General features: G+C 40.4%; 1 protein-coding gene across 1 annotated transcript in view; it reads right to left on the bottom strand.

The window, feature by feature from the left end:
• The window catches only part of LOC113668774 (uncharacterized), a 53,316-nt gene that overhangs the window by 19,090 nt on the left and 18,328 nt on the right, over positions 1-15,898 (bottom strand). Inside the window, exons 32-53 of the mRNA XM_089209283.1 lie at positions 15,453-15,653; positions 14,828-14,893; positions 14,524-14,667; positions 13,699-13,834; positions 13,068-13,211; positions 12,818-12,969; positions 10,050-10,337; positions 8,961-9,632; positions 8,458-8,587; positions 7,088-7,750; positions 6,612-6,917; positions 5,907-6,025; positions 5,071-5,228; positions 4,565-4,688; positions 4,433-4,481; positions 3,907-3,971; positions 3,491-3,799; positions 2,800-2,970; positions 1,991-2,119; positions 1,602-1,886; positions 1,030-1,238; positions 516-800 (exon numbers count right to left, since the gene is read on the bottom strand). Coding sequence (XP_089065409.1) covers positions 516-800; positions 1,030-1,238; positions 1,602-1,886; positions 1,991-2,119; positions 2,800-2,970; positions 3,491-3,799; positions 3,907-3,971; positions 4,433-4,481; positions 4,565-4,688; positions 5,071-5,228; positions 5,907-6,025; positions 6,612-6,917; positions 7,088-7,750; positions 8,458-8,587; positions 8,961-9,632; positions 10,050-10,337; positions 12,818-12,969; positions 13,068-13,211; positions 13,699-13,834; positions 14,524-14,667; positions 14,828-14,893; positions 15,453-15,653 — 4,805 coding nt within the window. The remainder of the gene's footprint in view (positions 1-515; positions 801-1,029; positions 1,239-1,601; positions 1,887-1,990; positions 2,120-2,799; positions 2,971-3,490; positions 3,800-3,906; positions 3,972-4,432; positions 4,482-4,564; positions 4,689-5,070; positions 5,229-5,906; positions 6,026-6,611; positions 6,918-7,087; positions 7,751-8,457; positions 8,588-8,960; positions 9,633-10,049; positions 10,338-12,817; positions 12,970-13,067; positions 13,212-13,698; positions 13,835-14,523; positions 14,668-14,827; positions 14,894-15,452; positions 15,654-15,898) is intronic.

Raw genomic sequence — 15,898 nt, 5'->3', positions numbered from 1 at the left:
AGTTACCAAATATGTATTTTTTTAGCAAATTTTGAGCGAAGTTAAGAAAAGGAAAGGATGTCTACCGCCTTGTCATGCGCGTGGGGCAATAATGGGGAGTCCAAGTTCTAGGGTGTGAATCCAAAGGGGGCCTCAGATTCAGTCTTTCTCTCTCGCTCATGAAAAAACGAATAACAACGTTCTTTACGTTTTAGTTATTTCAAGGTTCTCCCAGAATTTCTGGAAACGGAAATCTAACATGAGATTTTGTTTTTTTCCTTTGCCCTGTGATTGGGCAAGAAAACTTGCGCAATTCTCTCAATCAATCAGATACAGAACTAAAACCAAACGTCATTTAATCACATGCGTCCTCCCGCGCTTCAAAAAAATTGCGTGTTTTTACTTTATGTGTTCACTGGCCCCTTTAGAAATTTCCTTGGCCGTGGAGGTTACTCTGGTTTTCCTTTTAAACAAAAAGAGACTCAGTCTCTTAGTTCGATCTATCCTTCTACAGGAGAGTCTCTATAATTCCACACCTGAACACCATGGTCAAATCCGTCATGGTAAACATGTAGTGACATCTCTGTGACGTGGGCAGAAACATGCCCCGCAGGTGATCCTGGAGCTCTACCGTCACGTGACTAACGTCAGACAATAGATCCCGGATGGCCTTATCGTGGTCACCGGTCCCGTGGTGTTGGGAATGACCCTCAGCAGCTTCTTGTGATGCATTGTCGTTAGTTGTGTGCTGGGACTGAGTTACATGAATTATAAAGTGTTTCTCAAGCTGTTGAGTGTAGATATGGTGCAGTTCATCTTGGCTGAAAGAGGAAGTTCAAATTCATTACGTTAGGCTCAAATGTTACGATGCTATTAACCAAGAAAACCAGAGATTAGGGCTTCGTCTTCTTTTCAAGATCACCGGTATTTAACACACCTAATATAGGGACTTGACACGAAAACGGAGGTAATCTTCATGAGGCTTTTCACTGGGGCTTATCTCGTCATGATTACAGCGCAGTTAATCTGAAACCCCTCTAAACTACTTACTTAGGGAACGTGACGTTGAACAGCGCAAAGTGACGCAACAGTCGCCTGTTTAGTCGAGCTGTTGTAGGCGGAGTTTGTGGATTATATGATGACAGGTAAGTGACGTCATGTATTTCCCGCCATTGGTAGGTTTCCGGGTCAATAACGCCGCCATGATCAATGTGTTGGCGAACTAACTGCTGAGCGGTCTGGGCACCAAAATTGTTTGCCTACGAGACGAAACAAAATAACGAAGATTACGAGCTTTCAAATGATGTAAGGGAAATTTGCGTTTCTTTATGCTAATAACTAAATCAAGCAAGAGTTTCCCATTGCAACTTCACGAAAAAACGGCAACGTAAAAGAAAAAGACTTACACTGACGTTATGGAGGACAACGACAAAATAGAGTTTTAACAGGCCCAATAGCATGATTCAAAGGCGGAGTATGGCCGAATAAGTCTAGAAATGTTTCTGTGACGATTTTTTTCAACCTAGTCACTAAATTTTGGATCTCCTAAATCACACGGCTGCAGTCTTCAGATGGACCTATACTGAAAGTTCAGAAATTCCCAAATATAGTGGTTAACTTACCCTGCTCAGATTAAGATCGTCAATCAGACAAGTTAACCTCTTGTTTCCTTTCGGTACGAAAGTTCTGGCGTGTTTCCATTCCAGGCAAGATGACAGTTCTTTCCACAAGCTTCTGGATGTGGTGAACTTATTACAAAACACTGTCAAGCTTAAAACCTCACCAATATCTCCACCATGTTGTTTGATTCGATGACGTAAGATGGATGTCTTTCCGCAACCGGCTTCGCCAACCAGTAAAACCGGTTTTCCGCCATCGCTCAGCAAACCAACAAGGTGAGAAATACGCTGTTAACAAATTAAGGAGTTAAATTCTTTAAAACTGTACGCAATTTGATGTGGACCAAAATTCCTATTTAGCCTAAATAAGACAAAATGAGCATAATTCTGACCTCATTCTGTATCGTGTGAACATATGCTTCATTAGGAATGCCTTCAGCTGCTGTCTGTGAGTAAGGAGGAACTGAGTCGGCCCAGCTGAGGAATTCGTGAGTCTCGGGAAACACGTAGTAATTCCACACCTGTTAGAACAAAGAGAGTACGCCACTAATGAGAGTTTATCAGGTATTTGCTATATTTGGTTCAGACCAATGGCAGGAAGGCAAATATGCTCTGTGCAGCCGCAGAAAGCACACTAGGGCAACATTGGAGGTGGCGCTGGATGTTGAAGATGAAAAAATAAAATGATTAAAAAGTGAACTAACAAGTTAGCAGCCCTGAAAGACAGAGTTAACATAATGGCTGTCGAAATTTTGGGTTACACCCAACCTCAAAAGTGCATAACTTCAAATGGGTAAGAAAATAACTTTCACACTGAGCCTAGTGGGGCGACTTGAAATACTGAGCGTGTTTGATGATAACAAATTCTGAGAGCTTGCATAAACAGCCCTAATACATGAAAGTGTGGCCACTGCCTCCACTGCTTATCAATACAAAGTTCTCTCCGAAGCCCTCGTTTCGGTAACTTCTAACATATCTAACCTCAACAATGCATTAATTTAACGGGGTGAGTGAATAAAACTCATACGCTGCGAAGGGGAATGATTTGAAGAATTCTTAGAACTTGCATAAATAGGTAAAATATACGTATGTGTTGCTGCTGCCTCCATTTCTTATCAATTTAAAGTTATTTCCCAGGCTCTTGTTGAGTTTACTAGTTGTTACTACTTAGGGGGTGAGCACGAATAAATTGATCACCAACCTCTTCGTCTCCAGGGAGCATCACATAATCTTTCCACTTTTCTCTCCACCACTGACTGAAAAATGGACGATGTTCTTCCACTAACGTGCCACCAAACGCCCACATGGCAGAGTAGCAGAAATAATTTTCAAGCTCTGGTAGCATCAAGTCTGAATAGTTTGATATGATTGCCTACAAAATACAGATCGACATGCCGAAAGTAGCTGAAGTGAAACTATAAATTTCTCGCTGTCAATCCTCATACACACTGGAAGCTCTGGGCTTCAAATCTAAACCCCTGGAAAAGACTCTCCTAGATTATAATTTCAATGAAGGCTAACTCTGAGAGGAACAAAACAGAGTTCTCGGTATGTTATTGCTATCAAGATCGATCAACATATGTGATTCAGGTCAATCCTTTAAAATAAATTTATAACGTGACTTGATTTGCTAGTTTTGTACAAAGGAAAATTTCCTTTATCTTTCACAGTGCCCCTTCCTCCTCCCCCCCCCCCCGAGTACGATGTGTACCAATGAGGTGCTACGAATACTTTACAACCGTACTAGCATCCTGTCCACCAAGAGTACCAATTCTCGATGGCTCTTCATACTGAACCACAGGGATATACTTTAAAAATAAAGTACCACAAAGTTCTTATTTTCCAACCTGATAATAAAAAATTTTACCAATGCACACAACTCACAGGCCTACCTCTACTAAAGTCAGCAGAGTGTTCACCATACCCATCTCGCTTACAGGTACCACGTGACGCAACTTTGAAGGCTTGTTTTGTGTTGGTGGTACTCCTGAAATAGGTGGGACCGATGTTTTGGATGCCAGGTACGCCAATGTTGGACCAATATAGCGATCACAAAGCTCTCTCAACGGATCTGCCTCACGTTCGGAGCGTTTGGCGAGCCAACGGTCAACCAAAAGTGGCCAGTTGACATCGGAGGTGTTCATACAGAGCATGCCCACGGAGGAGAGTACCGCTGGACTGAGATTCTCTAGAGTTTCCAGCTTTAAAGGAAAGTCAAAGGGATATTTAATAACAAAGTCTAATTTGGTTTTCACGAGTATTAATCAAGAGTTGTTGACTGAAAATAAAACTTTAAAAACATTCTTACTTCCCAAACGATAAGCAAAGCATCTGGAATTTTAATTCGTTCGTTGTTGCCAATAACTACCGTTCCTGTAAATAAATATAGATGAATAATTACTGATGATGATCTAGAGGAATTATTCTAAAATATTTCCACAAACTAAAACGTCGAAGCTCAAACAAGTTGATAAAATCACATAAACATAAACAAAGCTCGAACTGTGCAGAGAGCGCGTTTCAATTGATTGTTGTAAAAAAAACAACCAAAGTATTGCAAAAAGTCATATGGAAAAGAGGAAAATGTAACAAAGAGTTAAAAGAAATAACTAAAAGGAGCAAGCTGCCTGATGTTCAGGGAAAGGTGAGAGACCAAGTCGCTATTGGTTTTCGTTGGGATCAGGTTGGCCGAGGGTTTGGTGCAAGTTTCTTAAATCAATCACAGAACATAACAGAGCAACATTAATACAATCCTGGACAGGTGGAGACACACAGTTGAAAATCAAATTACTCGATTGCCTCATCGCAGCAAATCAACGACCGGAAACACTAACCTGTATTCTGTACGACTGAACCAAACAATTCCATTTGCAATGGATCGATCTGCAGTAAGAAGAAATTAAACAAATCTTTGGTAAGTAATAGTTCTGTTGAAATAACTTAATAATTCATGGTGGGTACATTACCGTCCCGTCCAAGTGAAGCCATTTCATCAAAGGCTTTCCCGCAGATTTGCTCTCTGTCTCCTGGAGACGAAGTTGCTGAGCCTGTCGTCTAAGTAACACAGTCAATACACCATCTCGCCATTCCCTGGATAAAAAAAATAAAAGAGTGTTTATCTTATTTCTAGAATTCCGTTCTTCCAGAAGGTATCTAACTTTGAAAAGAGCTGTTGTATACCAGTGATGTTTTTGAAAATCTAAACCTACATTGTAGGGCTAGATTTATTCTCTTTGCAACGAAAGATCAAAGAAACAAAGATGTAAGAGTTAAGCGAGAACATCGCTGAAACAAACGCACTCTGTATCGTTTCAAGAGTACAATGGAACTGCGCTAAGCTTTTGCCTTAACTGGGTACTACGCCGTGCATCGAAAACTTTATGAAACGACAAGCCAACCACGTTTAATGGGTTTCACTATCGCAATCATCCATTCCCCCTTCCCTCCCCCCCCCCCTCCCTCCGTTACACACCTAGTTTCAGGGTCTACATATCCAAGTAGCTCCTCAGACTCTACAGCCTCTGTGCACACTATGTCTGTCTTCACTAAGTGTCCCATCTCTCTGTGAGCCGCACCCAAGGTCCTGATGCATTCGGTCTTCCCACACCCACTTGGTCCAGTTATACACACCTGAGATAACAAGAAGGTTTATTAAACAAGTTTGTGTCTTTGCTATAGTGATCTTAGTTTGATCTTTTTGCTTGTGAGTAGCTAGCCAAGTGGTCAAATTGACACAGATTAGTTTGTGACGGCTTTATTTGACTCTAGGAGGATTTAAAGCAGGTAAGTCATAATGTCTGGCGCTGAAATAAAGTGAAAATTATGTACATTTGTATAGTTGTGTACGCAGTATTTTCCGCGATTGCTTCATAAAGTATTCGTCACGAAAGAGTTCGCTGCAGTCCTCTGTAGCTCAGTGTTAGAGCACCGAAACGCTATATATAAAGGTGTGAGGTTGGAATCCTCGTCGTCACATGCTCGTGACAAATGAATCACGTCTTTCTTTATTAGACGACCGAGCTTAAAACATTTACCACCCTTCTTCATTTATTACCAAATGTGCCTAACAATAATAGATTCCTGGCGAAAACGAGCACTAACGAGAAACCAAAACGAAAAGTGTAAAATTAAGGATGGAGAAGATTAAAAAAGATTGCAAATAACAAATATTAAAATGTTAGGATAAATGTTTTAACTGAAAATACAGACATGGTGACGCAGGAAGAGAGTAGTAGAAGAACGCGCACAAGCTCGTTCCAACCGCTTCAAATCATCACAAACCAACAAATATTAAAAAGTATAACTCACCAGCTTGTGCGCTTTGACAAGCTCGGCCAACTGAGCCACTCTGGCTTGAAAAGCAGCACCGGGTTGCAGACCAAGTTTGCTCGTAGCCACTTTTATAGCAGATTGCATATCACTCAGCACTGAAAACACAAGACAAAACTTATCAATTTAGAGCCAACGTATGTATTTAGGAGTTTGTACGTTAGTTTAATGTTCTTTGATTTCAACCGTATGATATTACTCTGACAATGAATTCTTGGGGTTCAAAGTATTCCACATCGTAGCCAATGTACTTGTAGTTGGCTACGTGCTGGACAAATAATATCCTTCGACTCTTTCCTCTTGTTTAATTTATTTAATTTTTTGTGTAAATAAATATACAAATAAATAAATAAACAAATAAATTTAACGAGGGTAAACACTTTACAGTCATAGACTGACAAACCCGTGGCCCTCCTTATATTACATCAGTTGGTCCAGTCAACATATAATCAATAAAAACTACAATTCCATTTTTATCCCATATAAATTCATGCTGTGACAAGTAAATAAATAAAAATAAAGAGAAAATGAGTGTGATGAATATAATGAAATAGTTGTGGTATTCAGTTAAAAGTTCAATCGCTAAGATATTGGTGATCTCTATCTAATATATTTGACGGCCACAACTAGATTATTTGATTTGAACTAGATTATTTGATTTGCCACATTAGATTATCTACGCACCTTCCGTATTATTTACACCAAGTTCACCAGTCTTGGAGAGCACAGGAATCTCCTCTAAGTTGCTCACTTGCTCATTCATTTGCATCTTAGTCCCTTCCGAGCCGTAACTTTCAAAGATCATTGGAACCTGAACGTTGGGGAACAGATCTGCTAACAGAGTGGCGAACATGACGGCATCACTCCCGTCCAAACCAGGCATAAATGCGTCTCGCAAGGCAAGTACAACGGCACGTTCCTCGAGTTTTAGTATCTCTTGCTCGTCTTGCACATTGGATGCATCCTGGTTTTCCATTGGTCCCAGAAGTTCTAATTGAAGAACAAACCCAAGACAACATAGTAACATAAAAAGATATTTAAAACATGGCAGGAGTTGCACTCGTTCTTAACCAGCTGCAAAGGAGGGAAAGGGCTCTGGGGTTTACGTTGGGAACAAAAGCCTGCAATTTTAACACTGACAAATTTATGACACAACTTACCATCGTGTCTGAGTGCTTCGAGTGGTACATTCACAGCATCAACAGCTTCAGTAGGAGACTCTGCACGTTCTGAGACATCTTCCCCCTCGTTCAAGGGTCCTTTATTTGTAGCTAACACGTGAACCTCTTCAGAACTTGTCCCCAAATGAGATCCTGCATCCTCAATCATTCTTTTCAAAGCATAAGCTCCCCAGCCGACACACTTTTGAAGACATAAACAGAGGTCTGCTGGGAGAGGTTTAGAGGAGCTCGGAAGTAGCTGCAGGCAAAGGTTCCTTAGGGTCACAATCTTGGATGCCAGAGAGGACACCTGCGTGAAGCCCTGGCTTAACAGCCACACCTGAATAATGACCTGCAGATCAGGACCAACGAGTTCCACAGGGCGGAACTTTTCCCACAGATCTACAGGAAGAAAAGTGGCGGATGACTTGAAGGACGGGAAAAAACCCACCGATGGATCGTATTCCGTTTTGTGCTGGTCAGCAGAGTAATTCAGTGTTCCAAAGCACGCGCCTTGAGGCACCAGTGTTATCTCATCGTTGTGAAGAACAACCGTGGACTTGCTTGCTTTCAAACCATCAAGAACTACTGTTACAAGTTGTGTTAAAACAGACAAAACGGGCGGCTGAATGGTCGAAATGTTATTAAGGCAAATCCATGCACCTAATGATAAAGAAAAGAAGATGATAAAGGAAACTAAATAAACAGCGAGCCTAGTTATTCAAAAGGATGTCACATGCGATGACCACATAATCCTAAAGGATCACCAGGCGTTATCATCTGAAGCTTTCTTGAAGCCTTTAACTCCAAAAATCTGATTGCTAATTCTCCCCTCTAGCTGATACATATTTCCTTGTAAACTAGGTACGAGAATTTTGCGTTAAATCAAGATAAAAACTTCTATCTGATAGGCTTGAGTATTCTCATGACCCGTTTGCTAGATAAGTATGGATATTATATGTAGAAGTTATATATTACTCTTCTCTGGGATTTAAAGGGTTAAATTATATTTTGGCCTGAAGAGTTGTAAGGAGTCGCCAGTTGGAATGAAAATGAACAACAAAAACTGAGATGTAAATATTTCCAAAATAAATCAAGGAATTAATCGAATTGAAATCACATTTCGTTTTAAACCCGCTTTAAAAGAAGGAAAAGGCAGCTCAAGAAACACATGTCGAGGAAAAATGTTGTGTACAAAATGTTTCCGAATAATGTTGGAGATGCCTGTGTTGAACACTACAGCCGCACATAAAGGAACAGCAGTATGTAAACGAGCCCTGGAAGTTAGACAAAGGTTACATAATTTCTTGTTATGTTCTGTCTGTATTCTCAGTTCCAATCTACCTACTCACAACACGCACTAAACATACCAGAACAGGCAAGACCTCTGAAGATGTCGATAAGAGTACTTCTGTTCATTGGCGTGGAGCAATTGAATGTGTACAGCGGACTGCCTAGAATCCTGGCCAGTTCAGTGATGGTTTCTGTCTTTCCAGCTCCCTAAAGAGAGAAAACCGGCACTTGAACCACTTAAGGAAGTATATTAGTCACTACGCTAATTCAAAGGACCTGACATTGACTAGCCTCACTGTGGCAGCTTATTGCTCCTCCTGGCAGCATGCCCTACAGAATTTTGTCCTGTTTTCCCGCCTGTTCACCAGCTGTAAGCCTAAATCCGGTATCAAGTGCACCATCTACAAAGCCACTGGGTGTACCACAATTGTACCCCTGCTATTTAACGACAATTTCATGCTGTTTTTGGTCCACTATTTGTCACTGGGGTTAACCGCTTGCCGTCTTGATCTAACGTGGCAGGTAGTAAACATCGTGGACAATTAATCTGCAAATACAACGAGAGAATTTTAATACTTACGAACTCGCCCGTAAAAACTCCAACCATTCGTGTCTTGACTGCTTGAGCTAGACCCACAAAACACTTATCCGTAAGAGGACTGAGAACCAGTCTCGATGTGGTGCCCTGGTATTCGAATCCGTAATCAAATTCCATGTCCAAAATGTCGACTTTGAAAGCCTGCTGTTCTTCTTCCCAGCGGCAACGCGCGTGGCACTGCCAATCAAAACTGTCTTCTGGGTTCTTAAGTGCCTCCCACTCTTGTCTGTGTTCGATCAGTCTCTGAACCAAGTTTCTCTTGTGTGATAACATGGCGATGATGTTACTGATCTTCTGAATCTGGCTCGGAAATAGCAGCATCTTGTTATTCACGCCTTCAGGTTTTGCCTCATCCGGTTCAGGTGGCACCCTCTGTTTTTGCGACGCACCGGAAATGTTCGAGACTTCTTCGTCGTTTTGTGCCACACCTGTACCAGGCCGGTCTTGACTGGCACTGGTGTTACGACTCATCTTTTTCATAGCTGCTTCTTCCGGGTCATTGTCACTGTTCACGCCACTGTCGTACCCAGCTTCAGCTCCCTGTGGCTGGCCTTCCTTATCGACACCTTTAAGCATCATCGCTGTGGCTTCTAAAATCGTGGTTAGCTTGTCATAGACTTCGCCTAGGGCTTCTTTGTTCTCGCCGCTTGCCACCTGGGATGACAATATATTTAAAATATTCAAAGTAAGTTACTAAGTAATTTTCGATCAGTAAATGTATAACAATAATAATAATTATAAAGATAAAAAAAAGCAACTTTGAAACATTGCCTGTGATACCAAACAGAAGTCAAAAACAGTCTGGCAAAGATATTTACTACACATCTACGGTAAAAAACTGACGCGAATGTGCGGACGAAGAGATATGTGAGTCTCTAAAAAGAACTTAAAGCCATAACATTCCTTTCGGGGATCTAAAGCATCACCACTAAGCGACAGAAACTCGGGATGAGCTGCTCAAACATTATGTTCGCATCACATTATCGAGCTTTCAGTCATCACCAGTAGTCTCTCTCTCCGAATGAAGAAATAAAGTCAAGTTACCAGCATTACATAAAGTAAACATTATACCTGTTTCAGTGACTTATCGATCTTTTTGCACAACTCAATTTGCGTCGCCAACAAAATCACTTCAGAACAATTGTCCAGAGTGAACGATCTCTCCACTCTGCTCATACTTCCAGCTGTCCGGGGGGGCTCGTCAAGCTGGGCTGCACCCTCAGCGTTGTCAGGCTGGGCTTCGTTACTTACAAGTGGGGCAGGAGAAAGCACTGATGTGAGTTGATCCAAGAGAGTTTGCTTCAGAGAACCGATCAATCCAAGGAGCCAGCTATCAATTGCACCTTCGCATAGCACGGACTGGAATGAAATGATACAGTGATTAGCGCCAGATTACATGCATTTCAGAAACACTTAAGAGTCAAGGGCCCAATGGTCAACTAAGCCCTCAACCCTTACGAGTGACTAGCATCTAACTTCTCCTTACAAGATTACCCCTGAATCGAACATTAAGATCATGAGAATGAAGAAAATGTTCACCGACTAATGAAGCTCTTGATTGTTAAACCAATTCTCCTTGTCAGCCCGTTAGGAAACAGTATGGAGAATATGCATTATGATGTTAGAGTGAAAAGGTTAATATGGGAGTTTATCCCAATTTCAGCGTCACGAAGCGACACAGCGTATTGCTTTGCCTACTCTTTATGATACTAGTCCCAGTCCAACGCATATAGCCCCACGGCAATTCGTCCAGTGTTCCTCATATCTTACTGTCATCAGTTTATACTCCTGGGCCCGGTTGTTCAAAACTGCGATTAGCGCTAATCCACGATTAAATAGGCTAATCGCCGATTAAATTTAAGTCGCCGATTAGTTTCTGTTGTTCAAAGCCCGATTATTCCTAACCTTCGATCAAACCAAGGGTTACATCTAACCCTGCTCGCTAGGTGGATTAAATCCTTAATCGGCAGATTAAAAAATAAAAATCACAACATGGCTGACTTGTTGTATGGTTGTGTTGGTGTTGATGGGCGAAGAAAAAGGAAGCAAAGAGAAAAATAAGCAACTCTACTGTTAAAGAGAAAAGGAAAAACGACAACGGCAATGAACAACTTTAAAGGTGAGCATCGATGTTATTTTCATCGTTTTACGAATGTTTGCTTTCAAAAACAACAATTTTGAGGCTAATATGAGGCGGAATTTAAGCTGTTTTGATTTATAGATTTCATAAAGCATAGTAATTTTTATTTGACTGTTACATATTTTAAATCAGCGCTCGATTAAGCGCAATTTTTAATTAAAAAACGGCGATTTTTTAAAGGTTTGAGTAAAAGTAAAAAAAAAAATTCAACTTCTTGAAAACAAAGCGAATAGTCCCAAAGGTAATCTATTGTTTGCGCTATTGTTTTCTTCTAACAAAGGACTGTATGCATAATGAAGTACGGGGCTGTGCGGAAGCTTTGCCGTGTTTGTTAGCGAAGTATACATTTTATGCAAGGTATGGACATTGAGAGGTATTACAATAATGTTTCCATTTATAAATTTACCTGTTTCAAACCCCTGTAACCCAGTAAATGACGATGTGTCACTGAACATGTTTATTATTTTTAAACTGGCTTCTGATGGGTTCGGGGGAGCAGGGCCACCACCTGTCTTCTTCTGTTCACTTTTAAAGGAACTGAATTCTCTTTTTGCCTGACTCTGGAGGTTTTTCCACTTGTCTCGTACTTCCTGCGTTGATCTTGCTGTCACACCGACGGCGTTTACCGCCTCCGAGATTTCTTCCCAAATCTTGTTTTTTTTTTGCATTTGTTATACTGTTGGTAAATTTACTTTGAAGAATGTCCATATTTTCTTCAAATTTTTCCGTTAAAACGGAAATTTCAGCGGGTGAAAAGTTTGCTTTCCGCACTTTCTTCGCTGGAGAAGCCATATTGACAAAAATAAATTTCCGGCAATTTTATGACGTAAACTAGCACAAAATAAATTATAGTTAATTAATATAATTCATTTTATGCTTAATCGCGGATTAGTAAATCGACCGAGTAATCTCCCTTTGAACAACCGTTTTTTAACCAACGATTAACTAACCCACGATTAAGAAATTTAATTGCCGATTAGGCCTAATCGGTGATTAGTTTAATCGCGGTTTTGAACAACCGGGCCCTGGGTGTTTTTCTCATTAGCATTAGAGAGACAATGTGAGGACAGGGCGTCTTGCCGAAGGGAAGACCATTCTGTTCCACGGAGCTTGTTTGTAGAAAACTACCCGTATTATATGACGACCGTGTTCCCTCCCCGCGCTGCAAATTACAACCTACGTAGTCACCACATCCTGTCACTTTCTAAGCCGAGTATGTGGTCTACATTCTTTTAATTATTCAGCTGTTAAACTAAGGAATTCCCTACCTGATGGCCTGAGAGCTTGCGAGGATTTACACCAATTCTTAGTTTGTCAATTTTAACATTTGATATCACAAGCATGTATTTTTATATCGATTGTAAATTACATCGTATTTTATTGTATTAAATTATTTTATTAATGTATTAATTGATAGGCATGTAAATTTAATATTCTTAGCAAAATTTGTATTTTCATTCTATTTTATTATATTTAACCCGAAGACGTTAGCTTTTTGGCAACATTCAAATTCGAGTCTAAATAAAGTTTACGTATGTATGTATATATGTATGGAAATTAAGCAAAAAGCGTTTGTTAGAAATAGGCAATATTTCATTAAAATCTCAGGGAGACCTCAAGACGAATTTTACCTGCTTATGGTGCTTTATTGACTAAATCTACCCATCACTGAGATACCAATTACTTTGGGGTTACTCACCTGTTTAAGAGCAAGTTTTTCTCCATGAGAACTGACCACAGCGGTGATGCTAAAATAAACTTGTCCTTCGTTTTCAATCTCCTCGTAAACAAGGGCACCAAGGTTTTCCAAAACTTTCGGTAAATATGGATTCACGAGGCCTGGATCGTAACCTTGGGAACGGAGAAGCAGCAACAGTCAATCACAAGAGTAATTAAATCACTTATTGTACAAACAAAACGAAGCATAAAAATGATCAACAATGACACACCGTTGCATACAATATGAAGTACATCTTCAGTAGAGAGGAAGTAAAAGCGCGGAAATTTCTGGCGCCTTCGTTCAAGATGATTTAAAAGAGATTTCCAACACTGCTGAAGATTCATGTTCAACTTCTCTAGTTTGGCTTGAATATCTGCAAGAAATATGAACCACCAATATAACGGGAGTAGAAATGGTTTATCATTTATGAAATACTTGTGCCTTTAAAACCAACACTTTGCTCCCTCAAAGAGAACAAAAAATGTCCCATGGGGGAAAGGGGGAAGTATGAAATTTGGTTGTCGCAGAATTTTAATTGTCTGCCAGCTTCCATACAGAAGTAAAAATGAATATTGAACAAGAAAGTTGGAGAAACTGGGCATCATCCTCTTATAATAGGTTACAACCTTTCCCTGGACAATAATCCGAGTTTGTTCGCGAAAACCTCCAGCTCAAGTTCACAGAGTCGTTATCTTAAAAGACTCTTGTCGTTTGGAATTTCATCTGCCCTTGAAACTTTTAACTTAACATATAAATGACCACAAGCAAACCAACCTCTTGGGAAAAACAATTTGTAAATAAGTAACGGTAATAGTATTACCACCAGGCTGGGGTACGATTTAATAACGCTGTCCACTTACTTATCCTCGAGCATGCCTGTAGCACGTTTGGATTTTTCTCTGTGACTTTCATCAAGATTCTGAAGTCGCGATTCACAGCAGAAAATAGGTTCGTTTCATGAGGCATAGCGATGCGGAGATCCAAACTGGAGAAGACCTACACAGAAGTTTAACTACATCAGAACTGTGCAGGACACTTAACTAACCAGAGACGAGTGAGGAAATGATCTTCGCAGGTAAGCTGCAGTTTAGATACTGCAGAAAAGAAGCCCGAAAAAGGCACCGTTTCGGATCCCATCGAAGCCTGAGTATTCAGGTTTCTTTTCGGAAATTGTTTAACCCTCCCAAGATTTCATTAGTAGTTCTCCTTACTGTCTGTCAAACGATTCTCATCATGTTGGTTTGGAGAGTTTGGTATCGGATCAATTAGTAATCCCATGATTGATTTTTTTCCTTTATTCTCATTACTTGTTTGCATGATATTGTACCGATACAGTAAGGAGAAATTCTGTCTTGGTCACTCGCGGGAGTCAAAGAGTTAAATTGCACCTGACTTGGCAGGATCATTTCTTCACTTGCAGTTCATCCGTTGGTCAAATTAAAATTTATTTCATTAATAACCAAAGACTTGCGTGAAGACATTACACATCAAGGGAACAAGTGCTGTTCAAAGCTAAACAGTCAGTTCTATACAACACGAAAAAAGCTCTCTAATTAGTTTGATAAGCCTCTTTTTAGAAAACTGTCGTATTATTTCAAGTGTTGTAATAATCGACGCCTATAAAAGCTTCTACAAGCTTATAAGTTATAACATTTACTATTTCACGAGCAGAAATCTATACGTACATCCTCCAGTTCTATCCATTTATCCTGTACTTCAAGCCAAACACTTAGCACAGCTTCTATTGTCTGCAATCGCTTCTGCCATTTCATGATGTCGTCTGCAAATGAGCCGGCGGCACTACCACTGAGCATGCTCTGAAGGGAAACCTGCACAAAACGCAAGAAATCCACGTCACTAATTCTTATACTTTCATTTTTAAGGAAATTTCAGCCAAATTCCCAATTTTTAAATTGGATGATGACATTAAGTAACCTAACGTCCATTTCAGCGAAAAGTGTGTCACAGACATCACCATACTCAAAATACCTGATGATCTTCGAGTTCTTCAAAAATTGGTTCACACTTATCCAGTAAACAAATTGGGCCTGTGTCCTGTGGAGATCACATTTGGTGTAAGAAAAATGAAACACTGTTGTATGAAAAGATTGTAGCTTGAGTCAAATAATAGGTACTCTCAAACTAGTTGACGCCGTATTTTTTTTAAAATACAAACAACGAGTGAAAATACTCAGCAATACTACACACTAAAACGACTAATAAGTTATTTATAATTCCACCGCTTAATTTTAAATGCACTTCTTATGAGGAAAAAGCGAAGCAAATAGACAAGCGTAGCGCGTGCAGCCGACCGGTTAAACAGGTTTCTTTTACAGTACAAACTAACTAACTATCCAATATCGCGTGATATTTGTACTCGACTCGCGCTCTATCTGTACTCTACTTAGTGTATTTGGATAATACGTGAAAGAATTGCCCGAGAACGCATGAATGAAAACCACAACGGGCGGTACAATATACCCTGTACTTTCGGTAAAATATGCCCTTCCCTGATTGATTGTGTACTGTTACGCCCCCTTATACCCCTTAGAGCGACTCTCACAAACTCTCCCGCTAAATCCTTTGCAAACTAAAATCTGCCAAGCATCGTCACCTGAGTTAAATTCGTGAGGGAGTGAGAGAAAGTAGCTGATCCAGCGATCGACGTCTTCCTTGTCTTGTGGCTTCCACCAGCTCCATCCTTGACGCTGAAGCCTCCACCACTGCCATGACTTGTCACTGATACTCGACTGGACAGACCGCGGGGAGCATGCATGTTCATATCAGAGTCATTACCGAACTCGCTGCCAGGTGTCTGTGAAAGCAATCCATCATCGGACATACATGAAAGCCCACACTGTACATTAATTTTCAACCGCCTTTACTGCTACTATAAATACTGTTCCTACCCGCGAACAACAAGCGGCAAGAAAAAACTTTCGGGTACAATTTTTTCGTTTGTCTTCGCAGAGACGGAGTTCTACTTTTCAGTAATTCTTACCGTAAACTAAAACCTCAAAAACTATCCTCATTCCAGATGCCGAAAAGACAAATTGAAGA

The sequence above is a fragment of the Pocillopora damicornis genome, chromosome 6 (genome assembly GCF_964200805.1).
Source record: "Pocillopora damicornis chromosome 6, jaPocDami1.2, whole genome shotgun sequence".
In the NCBI taxonomy this organism is placed as follows: Eukaryota; Metazoa; Cnidaria; class Anthozoa; order Scleractinia; family Pocilloporidae; genus Pocillopora; species Pocillopora damicornis.
This window is presented reverse-complemented; position numbering and strand designations above follow the sequence as displayed.